At 40.0% G+C, this 16,544-nt stretch overlaps 1 protein-coding gene and 1 long non-coding RNA gene across 13 annotated transcripts in view; one reads left to right on the top strand and one right to left on the bottom strand.

The window, feature by feature from the left end:
• The window catches only part of PARD3 (par-3 family cell polarity regulator), a 613,817-nt gene that overhangs the window by 448,860 nt on the left and 148,413 nt on the right, over nt 1-16,544 (top strand). For all 12 annotated transcript variants that reach the window (XM_056519476.1, XM_056519478.1, XM_056519469.1 and 9 more), the window contains one exon: nt 13,061-13,315. In XM_056519476.1, the coding sequence (XP_056375451.1) occupies nt 13,061-13,315 (255 nt within the window). The remainder of the gene's footprint in view (nt 1-13,060; nt 13,316-16,544) is intronic.
• Nucleotides 1-16,544, bottom strand: part of LOC130273149 (uncharacterized) — a 49,509-nt gene that overhangs the window by 9,793 nt on the left and 23,172 nt on the right. The gene's annotated exons all lie outside the window — the stretch shown is intronic.

Below are 16,544 nucleotides of genomic sequence, written 5' to 3'. Positions count from 1 at the left end.
CTGTACTTATGATGGCTTGGAGAGATGGGATAGAAGACCCTCTTTTGTAGCTTTTTTTTTCTGCTCTGCTAATGGATGAGGGTCCCAAACTTTTTTTTTTTCTCCCTAGAATAATTGAAGTTTTGTTTTAAACATAAATAAAACAATATCTAACAAGATAACATGATACCTGATATTAGTAAAGAAGAAAATATGCTTCCATATGGATGACAATACAAATGACATTGTCAATAATATTAAGAAACAATAAGTTATTTTTATTAAAATACAGTGCAATAGTTTGGTTAGTGAATCATTCTAGTTAAGTTGGTCAAATTATGTTTTCAGCAATGTTTTCCAAACAGTGTATATCCAGCAAAACTACAACTCTCAGTATGCTGGGACAGCCAAAAGCTGCAGCAGCTGGAGACACACCATTTAGAAAACATTGGTTACGATTGTAAGTAAAAAAGAGGTGCATACTTTTTCTTAAAATTAAGAGGCTTCCAAACATAACAATACAACTTTGGGTTCCGTAAACCTTGTAATACATTTGAAATGTAAGTTAAACATTTTTTATAAAAAATTAAATTAAAGCAGATCTCCAGCCAAAAGTGGTTAAAATAAAAAACGTAAATAAGTTATACATATATGCTTGCCATAACTTCACAAGGCATCCCAGCTGACCTTTATATCCCCATAAACAGCCTTTGAAAATCCAGCTGAATGAGGCAAAAAAACTACACAAACCATGAGCCCCTGCCTTTGTTTCCTGTGTGAGCTGCAGGAAGGGGCTGCCTTCAAAGAGTGAGCAGTAGATAAAGAATAGGGAGGTGTGTAAGCCTCAGCCAATCAGGGACGTTCACACACGGCACACCTAAGCTTGGTTCTCTAAGTTGAGGAGAAGAGTGTGATGTGGTGTCTACTGGTGGATGCTAGTCATCATGTATGATAAGATCTACTGGACTTCCTGCCTAAAGGAAAGGCAGAGAGAAATAGGGTATGTGTTTAGCAAAGATTATACTTTACTTTGCAACATTATATAACTTTAACATGTGCAGCTATATAAGGGTAATTTCATTTGGCCGGAGTTCTACTTTAATGCTGATCTAAACTAATGGGTAAAAATTTTAGGAACAACATGTGAAAGGAGTGAGCTACTGTTAAAGGTCTGCTTGGGTTTCTGTCATTCTGCTATATAGAAGAAGAGAAACATGTATTAAACACAGGGTAGAGACCATTTGTTTGAAGCATTTTCCATGAAGATATTGAGTTAAAACCTATTGGACATGTCTTTGTTTTATGCACTAATAATCTATCACCATGTTAATTAAAGGATTTTTAAGAGGCTCCTTTTTTCAGCTCCTAGAAAAAACATTAAAAAAAAACGCGAGACACTTGTCGACCTGCAGGTCAGCATCAGAGAATAGAGCGGTGTCTTCTTTCTGCAGCAGCCATCTGGAACGCTTAAAGCATCAGCTACAGAGGATTTGAGCAGCAGGGCACTGTTTTTGGTGTATTTATAAAGTTCCCCCATAAGACCGTAATATTTTTATACCGGAAAGCAAATGTTTCATTTTTCGTTCCCTAAATATTTTCTTTAATGCTTTATTTCTCAAGTGGCCAATAGAGGAGGTAATAGAATAGTTTTTACAGACCCCACAGGCGGTCGGAAACTTTTTAGTTACCTTGTTGTGAAAACCAATACGGTATTACAAGATACTTTGTTACCTAATAAAATGTAAACACTAAGCTCAAACTTTATTATTCTTGCACCTGTATATTTCTAGATTTTCCCAGAGCTGGAAACATGTAAATATTTTTTGAACATTTAAATGGTGGATGCAACTGCAACCTTGTGTTACAATTTTAAAGGGAAGTGAGTTGCAAATAAAGTTCAGGCTTTTGCCATTTGCCACAATTCACAATGTATGTAGGCTTAGGGTCAGGGCAGTAAACTCAACCGATTCCCTGGATAAAGGGCATTCATAGCTTCTCTCTGGGTCACGGAAGTGGGAAACGGCTTTTGATTGGCAAGTAGCAAAGGGAATGGAATCCATCACGATTGGGCCCCATAGAATAATATTTGACACAGTCCTAATCTTAGTATCTGAGAAAAGGGATTTAGGGGTCATTATCTAAGTATACTTAAATGTAGGCAGACAATGTGATAGAGCAGCAGAAAAATGCTTGCAAAATGCTTGGGTGTATTGGGTGAGGTATTAGCAGTAGAGAGGGAAGTGCTAATGGGTGTATAGGGAGAGGTATTAGCAGTAGAGAGGGAAGTGCTAATGGGTGTATAGGGAGAGGTATTAGCAGTAGAGAGGGAAGTGCTAATGGGTGTATAGGGAGAGGTATTAGCAGTAGAGAGGGAAGTGCTAATGGGTGTATAGGGAGAGGTATTAGCAGTAGAGAGGGAAGTGCTAATGGGTGTATAGGGAGAGGTATTAGCAGTAGAGAAGGAAGTGCTAATGGGTGTATAGGGAGAGGTATTAGCAGTAGACACAGAGGAGTGCGCATTCTGTTATACAGAGCACTGGTGAGACCTCAGTACTGGAGACTGTGGCTGACATTTATCTTTTTTTTTTTTTCGTGTGTATGTCTAGAAAAGGCACAAAGAGGGTGTATTTGCGCCTTTTTTGTGCCTTTTGGTTTACACATTTCTGATGATTTTGAGTTGCAATCCACTGATTTTGGCAATACACATGATATGGAAGGGTTTTATGAACTGTGCCTTTCTGTGAAAAGGCACAAAAGAGGCACAAAGCCACTGAAAAGTCTCTAAACACCACCAGCCCAGACTTAGCTTTATGTGTATGTGAAGACTGTAATTTCAGAAAATGTGACCTGCACAAAATTTAGGAAATGCTCTGCGATTATTTAATAAATCTTGTTCTCCTACACATTACCAGAACACAAAAAGTTGTAGAAAAATGCTTCACTTACACCTACAAAGATAAATGCCTCCCTGTATCTCCAGAAGGATATAGATACAATGGAGAGAGTTCGGAATTCATCTACTAAATTAGTACTGTACATTGATTGCTGGATAAAACTTACCAGTAAATGTTAAAGGGGTGATTTAAAATGTTTTTTAATCAACTGGTACCAAAATATTAAACAGATTTGTAAATTACTTCTATTTAAAAATCTTAATCCTTCCAGGACTTATAAGCTGCTGTATGGACCAGAGAAGGTTGTGTAGTTCTTTCCAGTTTGACCACTGCTGCCACCTCTGTCCATGTCAGGAACTGTTTGGAGTAGGAGAGGTTTGCCATGGGGATTTGCTCCTATTCTGCACAGCCATTGGCTGTTCGGGGGCATGCTGGGAGTTGTAGTTTTGCAACAGTCTGAGGCACTTTGGTTGGGAAACACTGGTGTATGGGTCTTTTAGCCAACTGTTTATGTGTATAGTCAGCTATATAGAAATGTTCCCTAGTGATGTGTCTGGTTTTGTTTAAAAATAAAAACTATAAAAATCCCATTACTGTTTTAGACAAGCCTTAATGCAGGGAGCATGTTTTGTTACATAGTGTTCCGGGAAGAGGCATACAAAAAATATTTTTATTTTAAAGGTCTACAATTTTCTGAAAAATAGCACTTTAAGGAAAACTTCTCTTTTGAGCAGCAAAACAACAATTTACAGCATTTCACTCTACGTAAAATGTCAAATAACTACATTGGGCTTTTTTTTATACATATTTTTAAGTTAATGATGTTTTCTTCTTCTTTTTATGTCATGCTAACTCTAGAATTCAGCTGCTTTCCTGTTAGCAGAAAGGAGTGTGTGGTTGCGGCTTGACTTTAGGATAAATCGGTGTTTTCCAATCAGTGTGCCTCCAGCTGTTGCAAAACTACAACTTCCAGCATGCCCGGACAGCCGTTGGCTGTCCGGGCATGCTGGTAGTTGTAGTATTGCAACAGCTGCTGACATACTGGTTGGGAAACACTTCGACATTATATATATATATATATATATATATATATATATATATATATATATATATATATACACACACACATACATTCATACATATACACTTTTAGGTCACATGTCTGACTACGGAATGGGACTACAGTGCAGTCTGTTTCCAATGGCAACCGGTATAATTTTAGGAATAGATAATATGAATGGTAAACCTGTTTTTGTTGAGAAACACATTGGAGTTGGTAGAAAGCAGAGGTGACTTTTAGGTACCTTCTAGAGTTGAGCGAACTTACAGTAAATTGGCTCGTAGCGAACCTCGCAGCTCGGCTGTTGATTACTTTAGTCTGCATAAATTAGTTCGGCTTACTAAGGGTTACAGTTGCCTGGAAAAGGTGGATACAGACCTAGGAGACCTAAGACTGTCATCCTGGGCTTTTCCAGGCAACCAGAGCCCTTGGAAAGCTGAACTAATTTACGCAGACTAAAGTAATCAACGGCCAAGCTGCAAGGTTCGCTACGAGCCAATTTACTGTAAGTTTGCTCAACTCTAGTACCTTCTTTCTATAAGTTTCAACCTGTGCAGCCTTGCAGAGCCTGCTACCATTTTATATATATTTTTTATTTGACTATGCTACAGGGGCTGTAAAGTTAGTGTAGTTCATAATATAGTGTCTGTACCTGTGTGTGACGGTTTTCTCACAATTCTTATGTGATTTTCACCCCAATATTTATTTTTTCCAGCATACAAAATGACTGTTGTCTCGGATTTGTCCCAGGTTGCAATGCTGCCAAGACCTGACTCACTAGTCATCTGATGACAGGGAGCCTGTCTGCTTCAATGGGTGGAGGGATCAATCTGCAACTAATACAACAGCTGTAGGCACCCTGATTGAAAACCACAGGTCTTTTGAATGGTTGCAGCTCATTTATGTTTCAATGGGTGGGGTGGCTGATGTGTGGGAGGGAGGAACATGGAATTATGGGATTTGTAGGCAATAGAAGAAAACTCAAACAGGCAATACCAGTTCACAAAAAGCTAGCCACAGTGTTATGGTAATCTCACAACATAGCCATTTATCCTCAAGACAAGCGCAGATCCTTCCTATGCATGTCCATTACTGTCTGCCAGGTATGTACTAAAATCACCTAATGGTGGATAACCCCTTTAAGAAGTGGCATATTAGGGGAAATGGGGTGCTTCACTGAGGCACCATATGGGGGGCAAGTAGACTTCTACAGGTCCGTAATGCTTAGGGACTCTGTGTACTGCCATATAGGGCCCATACACATGGCTTGGCCATGTATCTGTACCCTAACCAGGGTTTCTACCATACATACTGTGTCACTGTTTTAGGAAATTTACTCTATAGTTTCCGCTGAGAAATCAGATTTTTTTGTGGGCTATACCACACCCTGTACCAGGCACTCATATATAGCGGCACGAGTGTTTTTTCTGTAGTGCCATAGAATTATCATGGTGGTTTGGTCATCTAAAATACACAAGGTAATAGAAGGTTTTGGGATTGTAAATTTCCGCCAGTTCTGACGATTTTTATGTGTATGGCTGGCTAGAAAAATACAGTGTACACATTCCCCTTCACCCTGAATTTTATTTAATTCCCTTATTCACTTGTCTGTGACGATCACAGTTGTAAATGGCAGCAGTGCCGTTTCCTATACAAGATTTAAGCTCCAGTTCTAGCGATATAGCGAAAGCGATATATTCCTTTATCTGACAGGGCGTCTTCCACGTTGTCAGCTTTTCACCTTGTGACCTTCTGCTCCGGCTCCATCTTGGAGGACCTGAGAATTTACTTTCGACCTCTGTTTTTACTGCACTAGATCAGTTGTCTGAGGATTTTTCTTACTGAAAGTGACTATAAAATCCCGGTAGTAAAAAGTATATGGTGCAGATGTTGTTAGCAGAAGGATGACTTAAGAAACTGCTCATTGTGTGTACTAGCACATTGCGAGGACATTGTGTACCTGCCCTTTGGCAAATTGAATGATGTTAGATTTCTAAAATTTTATGCCTCTTCTGGGTGTCTCAGAACTTTAAAGGGATTGATTGCTTAGTGGTTGTTCACCAGAGACTTCTCCATGATTCACAGATATCTGCCGATTTGCTTGCCAAACAATACCCATTTTTTTATTTAGTTTTGTACACTTTTTCTTTTTTTTTTTTAAGGTACCAAAGATACCAAGTATTTGACCAATACATTTCTTCTAAAACATTTGAGATAACTCGTGGAGAAATTTTCTTCTGTAACATAAAATATGCGCAAATATAAGATTAAAATCGTTAAATGAAACATTCATGGAGCCATCGCACTTTAACCCAGAAAGACCTTTTCCCAAAAAAAAAAAACATTTTGAATCTTTATCGGTGACGCTTTATTACTTGTTTGTATTTATTAGTTATTGTTCATGAGCCAAAGTCATTAGAAACATTTTGTTCTGAACGCTGGGTGCGGACGGCGGGGGTTGGGACGTCACGACCACGACCCTCAGGACATCACGCCATGCCCCCTCAATGCAAGTCTATGGGAGGGGGCGTGACGGCATTGAGGGGGCGTGGCATGACGTCACAAGTAGTGTTGAGCGTGAATATTGGAAATATTTAGAATATAGCGCTATATATACGTAATGACGAATATTCGTTTTTTTCTTCTCAGTACACATCACAACAATGATGTGTACTGTATAATAAAAAGTGATCATCCCTCCCTGCTTCCAGATTGTGGTCCAAAGAAGGCTTCAATATTATTTGCTGTGTCAGTCCGTGTGGAGCACGAATATTTTGTATATGCAAATATCGGCACTTCCGGGGGACATTGATCCCTCCCTTCTTTTAGCTTGTGGGCCAATGAGAAGGATGAAAATACAGTTGTCAGAGGTTAGCAACATCCCTAGCAACCAATAGAAAAGTTGCCCACCTCTTCACTATATAATCGCGCATGCGGACCATACGAAAAAAGTGAATGAACATAGCAAATATGTGAATTTCGCAAACTAAGGACGCATATTCATCCATATATTATTATTATAAGATGTCTAGGAGTGGAGTACCCCTTTAACATCTGTGGTATCTGTAGAGATGAGGAGCTCATGTAGTTTACACCACTGATAAGTAGGACCCCTCACCAACAGCAGGGTTGTCTACTATAGTATGGACATCCTACCGCTTCATGAACATAGCCCAGACATGTAAAGGTAGTGGTATGACAGTATACAGAATCTTCATACAGCTCAGTATTATGGAGCTGTACAGAATCCATGGTGTATCTTGTATTATGATTCAATGGCGTACAATACCATTGTGGCATCTGAGGGAGCATACTATGATTTGTTTTCTGTTAGGTTGTGGTTGAATGTATCATAAGATACAGCATGACCCTATAGAAGTTTGAATGTCCTATTACAGCTTCCCAAAGTTTAGAAGTTAATATAGCCAACAACTATGTCCACGAGGGCCTTGACATTCATCCTACAGCAATCTCTCTTCCCCATACATGTGTATGTTCAGCTCGGCCATGCTTGCATATGTTTTCATCAATAAGACACTACCAGACTCCTCTGGGCAGGACATGAAAGAATCAGGCAGTAGACAACTAGCTGCCTATCCTCCTTTACCTGACATCATTAGGAAGTATTACCTTACTGAGAGAGTAGTGGATGCATGGAATAGCCTTCCTGCAGAAGTGGTCACTGCAAATACAGTGAAGGAGTTTAAACATACATGGGATAAGCATAAGGCTATCCTTCATATAAGATGGGGCCAGGGACTATTCATAGTATTCAGATTATTGGGCAGACTACATGGGCCAAATGATTCATGCAAAAGATTGCAGATCCACTAAGGAAGTTCAACATAGTAATTCGTCACTAAATTTCTCCAGTGTGCGTAAACCCTTAGTAACAGGCAGTCTAAACCGAAGTTGGGAGTCATGTGACGTCTTGCTGCACTGGAAGTCTGTCTCCTAAAGAGTTTACACATTATGAGGGGAATTAATCATGATGTTTAGAACCTTTTTATTAGTAACCTTATTTATTATTTATTAACTTCCCATGTGACTTCTGTGAGACTTTTGTTTTTGATCATATTTGAAAGTGAACATTTGCAGTGGAGTTAACACTATTTTGATGCAGTGGGCTCTGATTCTGACTTTTCTCATAAAGTGAGGGCCTAAGAGCCGGTAAATTCATCAAGCGGCATGTGACTTTTGATGAATTTGGCGCAGAAAGGTAACATCAAACATGATTTTTCTGCTCTAAAACAGTACACATACTAGAGAACAATTGATGAATTCCCCTCTATGATGCTGAACTTTCAATAGTAGTGAACAAAATCCAGTCTGGACCTTCCAACTAAGCTTAAAGAGAACCTATCATCAACTACACTTTCCCTAAATCCCCTCCCCATCTGTCCCTGACTCTAACTAACTCTATCCCTGACCTTTTTTTAATTCAATACCCCCTATAAATACCTTTTTTTTTATTTTTTTTATTTTTATTTTTTTTATTCCATCTTCGGTAGCTCAGTTTGGAACTGTGTACGAGCGAAGGAAGTGGGCGGGGCCCGGCAGGTGCAACATCATCTGATGCCTGGCCGGGGCTTGCTTCCGCCCTTCTTCCTGTAAGCGACTCTCCCTCTCGGGAGCGCACATACAGGCTAAGTGCAGGGGAGGGACGGCAGCTTCTGAGTCTTCTGTTTGACTTTGCACGTACCATACAGAGAGGAGGAACGTTGGAAGACAGAGCTGCCGTGCCTTGCAATGATACGCGCACAGCACTCACTATCGCCTGTCGGGGAGCTGCGCTGAGTCTGCGATTTCGGACTCAACACCAGGCCGGCGTGAGTCCGAAATCACTAAACCATGGACTCCTAGGGAGACCCCTAGTGGACACAGATTCAAAATAGACATAGAAGGAATAATTTTTTTTAAATAATATGCGATCACAAAGTTTCTCTATAAAGAACAAGCTATAAAATATTAAAAAAATAAAATTGATAGGTACTCTCTTTAACGTGGGAAGGTTGTAACAATAACCCCATAATTCATGTCTTTGTTATCTATCTATATAGCGGTATATAAAACTCAATGTGTGTGTGTATAAATATTCCAGCATCACGTCCAAACGACTAAAGATATTAACATGAAACTTGGCCACATGTTACTTATATGTCACCAACTAACATAGGATAGGTAATTTAACCCTTACTTACCCCTATTTGCCAGGATCGGGGTTTTTGTTCAAAGTCCCATACAAGTCTATGGGAAATATATGTTACTGCATAACTTCCAAATAGCTGGAGATATTTCGATAATACTTGGTCATATGTTACTTATATGTTCATTTAAAATATAGGATAGTTAATTTAACCCTTAACTACCCCCATTTGTGAGGGTCGGGTTTTTTTTTATTTAAAGTCCCATGCAAATCAATGGGAAAGGTATGTTCCCACATAACGTCCGTACGGCTGGAGATATTTCAATACCTGGTACACATATTACTTATATGTCAAATAAAAAGATATGATAGTTAAATTAACCCTTATATAAAAGATGTTTTTTTGTTTCAAGTCCCATGCAAGTATATGGGACTTTCCAGTACCTTACTCCACAAGCTCCACTCTGCATCCCCTGGGGAATGTGTCAGTCCGACTTGTAAGCCACACCCCATCTCACAAAGACATGGTTTAAGCCCCACCCCTTTTATTCTCTACCTTTTTTGTGCATCGGTCTGGCTTGCAAATCACGCCCAGTCCCACAAAGCCACGTCCCCTTCTATTTTCTGCTTACAATATCTTCATCACAAATCAGTCCCACATGAGGTCGGGACATGAGGATGGGACATAAGGATGGGATATGAGGACATGAGGTCTGGCTATGAGGTCGAGCTATGACAATAATTGAGGATGTGATAGGAGGTCGGGATATGACAACAATATATGAGGATGGGATATGAGTATGGGATATGGGGTTGGGATATGACAACAATATATGAGGATGGGATATGAAGTCAAAAGCTTCCTCCTTTGTTGATTTTCCTCCCCAACAAGGATTAGGAAGGAAAAACTGGGCAACGGCGGGTACTCAGCTAGTTGTGTGTGTGTGTGTGTGTGTGTGTATATATATATATATATATATATATATATATATATATATATATATATATTACTCCTGTCACCACAATTTAACTTAATGCAGTTTTTCCCAACCAGGGTGCCTCCAACTGTGGCCAAACTACAATTCCCAGCATGCCCAGACAGCCTTTGGCTGTCTGGGCATGCTGGGAATTGTAGTTTGGCCACAGCTGTAGGCACCCTGGTTGGGGAACACTGGCTTAATGTATATGAATATTTTTTAGCTTTTTGGTTCTTATTTCATTTGGTTTTGATCCTTTCTTTAGCTATCACCGCCCCCCCCCCCCCCTCCCCCCACCTATGGACTGTAAATGTTGCCTTATAGGTTTGCGGTGAATTGAAATGTGCAGTGAGATGTGGACGTGCAGAGAGAAGGCTGTCAAAATATCGTCTGCCCTGAATATGTGAGCCCTGCTTCCTCAGCAGCTCGCCTAATTGTCAGGGCTTTCTGGAGAGGCAGCAGCCCTGCAGCACACTGTAATGGTCCATCAGACTGGCACCTGTGTATATTGTGTAATCACTATCCGTCAGGCTTGACATTTCTCAACTTTCTTTTGAAGGCATATTTGTGCATTTAAAATGCATAGCTTACAGTAAGTGGTGTATCTGGAATGGCGGCTTAGCAAGAGTGGAAGCAACCTCGCTCATTTCTTTAGTCGCAAATACATGATGGGAAAATGTCAGCCTGCTCCACATAGTCCACTTCAGGGGACAGTTCATCATTCAAGACTTCCATACATACTGTACAGGAATCAGCTCCCTCTCCAGAATGACTGCTTAATTATTCTTTGGGCACTTCTATTACACCATACACACGTAGTTCATTTGTTGAATTCTAAAGACCCAGTTTTGCCTGATTTTTTTGAAGTTATTCCTCTCTCTTTCTCTTTGCTAGGATTACAGATTTAAATTATACGCTTTAGGGAGTAGTCTGGATGCTAGATTTTTTTAAATATTTAGCTGGTTTGCAATTAAAGGGGTACTCCACTGGAAAAACATTTTTTTTTAAATCAACTGATGACAGAAAGTTAAGCAGATTTGTAAATTACTTCTATTAAAAATAAATCTTAATCCTTCCAGTACTTATCAGTTGCTGTATTCTCCTCAGGAAGTTATTTTCTTTTTGAATTTCCTTTCTGTCAGACCACAGTGCTCTCTGCTGACACCCCTGTTCATGTCAGGAACTGACCAGAGCAGCAGAGGTTTGCTATGGGGATTTGCTCCTACTCTGGACAGTTCCTAAAATGGACAGAGGTGTCAGTAGAGAGCACTGTGGTCAGACAGAAAGGAAATTTCAAAAAGGAAAGAACTTCCTGTGGAGCATACAGCAGCTGATAAGTACTGGAAGGATTAAGATTTTTTAATAGAAGTAATTTACAAGTCTGTTTAACTTTCTGGTACCAGTTGCTTGAAAAAAAAAAAAGTTTAAAAAGAAAAACATACTCCCCTGTCTCGCTCCCTCAGGGCTCTCCCCGTGACGTCTTCTGGTCGCCCGCTGAATGCCCCTACTTCTGAGACAGATTCATCTCTGCAGTGATGGCCGCTCAGCCGATCACTGACTGAGGCACAACCTTGGAAGTAGCAACCAGAGTGTTCAGCGGGGGATTGGAATATGTCACAGGGGAAGCCGTAAGGTAAGTGAGTATGTTTTTTTTTTTTTTTTTCCCATTGAGGCCCCATTAAAAAAATAAAAATAAAAAATAAAAAAAAAAATATATATATATATATATATATATATATATAAATAAATATAAATAGGGGGGTCTTTGCACCAACTGAAGTCCCGAGTAAGGCCCTATTCTTGTGTCAGTTCTGTCACTGGTATGTGGTGGGCCATTGTCTGTTTGGTCCGTTTATGTGAATGGGTGTACATAGGTATATGTCGGCATACCTTTATCCTAATGCAGTGTTTCCCAACCAGGGTGCCTCCAGCTGTTGCAAAACTACAACCCCCAGCATGCCCGGACAGCTAAAGGCTGTCCAGGCATGCTGGGAGTTGTAATTTTGCAACAGCTGGAGGCATCCTGGTTGGGAAACACTGTCCTAATGTATACTAACAACAGAGACAGAAAGATGTGAATAAAGTCCAATACTGTCCAAATAATTTTTATTGACACATTTTTTGTAACAAAAAATCTAAATTAGCTAAGTATGTATTTAAGTCATACATAATTTAGCAGCAACATATGTTTAACATTAGGTATTATCACAATTGTCACCATGCTGAGCGTCACAAATATAACATCTATTTATTATAGAGTGTATTACCAGAAAGCAAACATGTTTTACTGCATGACTAATCTAAAGTTTAGAAATAAAAATAAGTTTCTTAAAAATCCCTAAGATTTGAGAAAAGTTTAAAACTTTAAGCTTTAACTTTAAAGGGGTACTCCGCTGGAAAACTTTTTTTTTTTTTTTTTTTTTTTTAATCAACTGGTGCCAGAAAACAGGTTTGTAACTTACTTCTATTTAAGAATCTTAATTCTTCCAGTACTTATCAGCTGCTGTAAATACAGAGGAAGTTCCTTTCTCTTTGAATTTCTTTTCAGTCTGACCACAGTGCTCTCTGCTGACACCTCTGCCCATGACAGGAACTGTCCAGAGTAGGAGCAAATCCCCATAGCAAACCTGTCAGCAGAGAGCACTGTGGTCAGACAGAAAAGCAAATAAAAAAGAAAAGAACTTCCTCTGTATTATATAGCAGCGTATAAGTACTGGAAGGATTAAGATTTTTAAATAGAAGTAATTTTCTGGCATCGGTTGATTTAAAATAAATAAATAAATAAATGTTTCCCACCGGAGTACCCCTTTAATATTTCAATGATGCAGGCGGGTAATAAAGTCCAATACATTGAACCACGTAGCATGGTGGCTCAGTGGTTAGCACTATTGCCTTACAGCACTGGGGTCCTATGTTTAAATTCTACCATAAATAACTTCTACAAGGAGTTAGAATGTTTAACTTGTATCAACCAATTTCCAGTATTTTTGTTCTGTCTCTGCAGAATTCAGGCAAAGACCCGTGAGCTTCGAGAAAGACAAGCCAGAGAAAAGGACTATGCCGAGATCCAAGAATACTCTAAGAGTTACGGTGAAGATCCCACTTATGCCAACACGGGCCATTATGACACAGTTGCAAACAGCAGTGGTACTCTGAATCTGAACAGCCGACCCCAAAGTCCGAGAGATAGCAAGCAAATGGAAGCATTGTATGCTCAAGTAAAGAAACCGAGGAGTGCGAAGCCTCCACCTGTAGACAGGTAGGCACCAGACTGGAATCAATACCTCCTTTACCATGAATTCTTAATGTCTAAACATTTTAACTGTGGATTGTTTGTCATCAATGTCTGATAGTCTGATATATGGAAAGTGCAATCTATGTTTTGTACCTAGGCAACTCTTAGATATCATTTTTAATGACGCTAAAATAAAGTATTTTATATATGAAAAGTATTGCCGTCCGTTGTCAGTAGTCTGCCCTGTTAAATTTTAGGAGAGATTTTTGGGATTTGGGATTTTTTTTTTTTTTTTAAGTAGTGAAGTTTTTTTTTATTTACTTTATTAAAGATGGCGACCATATTAGAAAGCAGGTTTATATGGAAAGAAAAAAAACAGACAGTGGTGACGCTATCCTTGTGCCGTTACCAAGGGCAAGACAACAGTTTCCACTTTGTAAAATGCCCACATACCTGGACGTGTTGGGCTCAGAGCTCAACAACTTTTTGCGCATTAACAGGAGTAGTTGTGTGGCAGACAGGACCCCGTTCCGTAGATGCACGGAGTTTGCAGAGAAGACTTGGTTCTGTTGGAAGGCTCGAACGGAGAGGTAAAAACAGGTTTTCCTAAGGGCGCACACCGCTACGGTAGGTTAAAACTGCGGACATCAAGAGAAAAATAATCGGCTTCAATGACGTAGACGACGCGTTTCGAGAGCGCAGCTCTTTATCAAGTCATTTCATTGACTTGATAGAGCTTTGCTCTTGAAACGCGTCGTCTATGCCATTAAAGCAGTTTTTTTATTTTGCTATTGATGTCCACGGTTTTAACCTACCGTAGCGGTATGCGCCCTTAGGAAAACCCGTTATTACCTCTCCGTTCGAGCCTTCCAACGGAACCAAGTCTTCTCGACCATACTAGAAAACCACACTTCTTTGCTGTAAGATGTTTATAGATAGGGTAGAAGAGGGAGTGGGGGGGGGGGGGGTCTGTGCTTTACAGAAGCTATACAGAGAGGTAGTTGTCAAAGAAGTGTTTAATACTAAAGCAGTCTCCAGAAATAGATAAAGGCATAGTGAGCCATATCTGTGTGTGTCTAGTGTTAAAGGGGTTCCTGGTTATGTAAAACTCTGCCAATTACTGGCCGCAGCAATGTCCCGCCTTAGCCCATGATTGGCCAAGCGGGCCATCACTCCCAAGACTAGTTCGTCTCGGAAGGTGGGTACTGACTGCTCCGACTTAAGAGACCGGCACGGTTCTGGAGATCTAAGGGAGCCCCAGCGGTGGGACACCTCTACGATAAAACACGTTTGCCCTATCATGTGGATAGGAGATGAGTTTCACATAACCGGCATAATCCTTTTAAGGGGAACCTTTTATCACTTTCATGCTGCCTGAACCACAAGTCAGTGTTTGGGTTCAGAAGGAAATCGATTAAGGGGGTACTCCGGTGGAAAACTTTTTTTTTTTTTTTTTATAAATCAACTGGTGCCAGAAAGTTAAACAGATTTGTAAATTACTTCTGTTTAAAAATCTTAATCCTTCCAGTACTTATCAGCTGCTTTGTAATACAGAGGAAGTTCTTTTCTTTTTGAATTTCTTTTCTGTCTGTCCACAGTGCTCTCTGCTGACATCTCTGTCCATGTCAGGAACTGTCCAGAGAAGAAACAATTTCCCATAGCAAACCTCTCCTGCACTGGACGGTTCCTGACATGGACAGAGGTGTCAGCAGAGAGCATCGTAGATAGACAGAAAAGAAATTCAAAAGGAAAAAAACTTCCTCTGTATTATACAGCAGCTGATAAGTACTGGAAGGATTACAATTTTTGAATAGAAGTTATTTACAAATGTGTTTAACTTTCTGGCACCAGTTAATTAAAAAAAATAATAATAATGATAATGTTTTCCACCGGAGTACCCCTTTAAGTTCAGCAGGGCAGGAGGACTGTCCTGAAGACTCATGGTTTAGATAGCAGTAAAGGCCAACCATCTAATACAGTGTTTCCCAACCAGGTTGCCTCCAGCTTTTGCAAAACTACAACTCCCAGCATGCCCGGACAGCCGAAGGCTGTCCGGGCATGCTGGGAGTTGTAGTTTTGCAACAGCTGGAGGCACCCTGGTTGGGGAATACTGATCTAATATGTATGGGGTGTCATGACTCTATCCCTGATCGAAGATGTTGGGGAAGAGAAGATTCAAGTATGTTGGATTTCATCTGGGCAGCCCAATCCTTTTATTCTTGGTTGGGTTAAGCCTATTCAGAACACATGGCACGCTTGGCCAAGGGGGGGTTAAAAGCGATAGCTGGTAGTCCAATAGTTATCTTTAGAGATGAGCGAACTTACAGTAAATTCGATTCGTCACGAACTTCTCGGCTCGGCGGTTGCTGACTTTTCCTGCATAAATTGGTTCAGCTTTCCGGTGCTCCGGTGGGCTGGAAAAGGTGGATACAGTCCTAGGAAAGAGTCTCCTAGGACTGTATCCACCTTTTCCAGCCCACGGGAGCACCTGAAAGCTGAACTAATTTATGCAGGAAAAGTCATCAACTGCCGAGCCGAGAAGTTCGTGACGAATCGTATTTACTGTAAGTTCGCTCATCTCTAGTTATCTTACATGTATAGCTGCCTTTACTGTCCTGCCTTATATAGTCCTCGATCAGTACAATAGAGATGTCCCCATCTACACAGTAAATCTGAGAGTAAAGTCAGTAAAGTCCTCCTACTGTCCTCCTCCAGTGTGGAAAACTAGAATATTTTAGAATATTATAAAAAAAAGATAGTAAAGAAAATGTTAGAGCAAAAAAAAAAAAATAACTGATTTACATAATGTTACTTTATGATGATCCATTCCCTTTAATGGCCTTTTCCATGTCTCGTGAGTGCATATAAAAGGATTTTGGTTCTTTTTATTTCTTTTTAAATCCCATCAGAGATAAAATTATCAGCAATTATAGCCACCCGCTCGCGCACGTAGTAATGGCATTTCAGTGCGTGTTGCCTTGTTGGGCTGTACAATTCTCTATTGATTTCTGTCCTTGGCCCTTTGATATTTAAAGAGTACCTGTCATCAACTAAACATTACCTAATCCCTCTCCCCATCTGTATCTAACTCTAACTATCTCTATCCTGTGATTATTTCTAGTTAAAAAAAAAAAAACTGTAAATACCTTTTTTTCCTCTATCTTCGATAGCTCAGTTTGGAGCTGTGTACGAGGGGAGGAAGTGGGCGTGGCCTGGCAGGCGCGAAGTCATCTGATTTCTGTCAGGGCCAGCT

The sequence above is a fragment of the Hyla sarda genome, chromosome 5 (assembly GCF_029499605.1).
Source record: "Hyla sarda isolate aHylSar1 chromosome 5, aHylSar1.hap1, whole genome shotgun sequence".
Classification (NCBI taxonomy): domain Eukaryota; kingdom Metazoa; phylum Chordata; class Amphibia; order Anura; family Hylidae; genus Hyla; species Hyla sarda.
The sequence above is the reverse complement of the archived record's forward strand: the minus strand, read 5'-3'. Positions and strand labels throughout refer to the sequence as shown.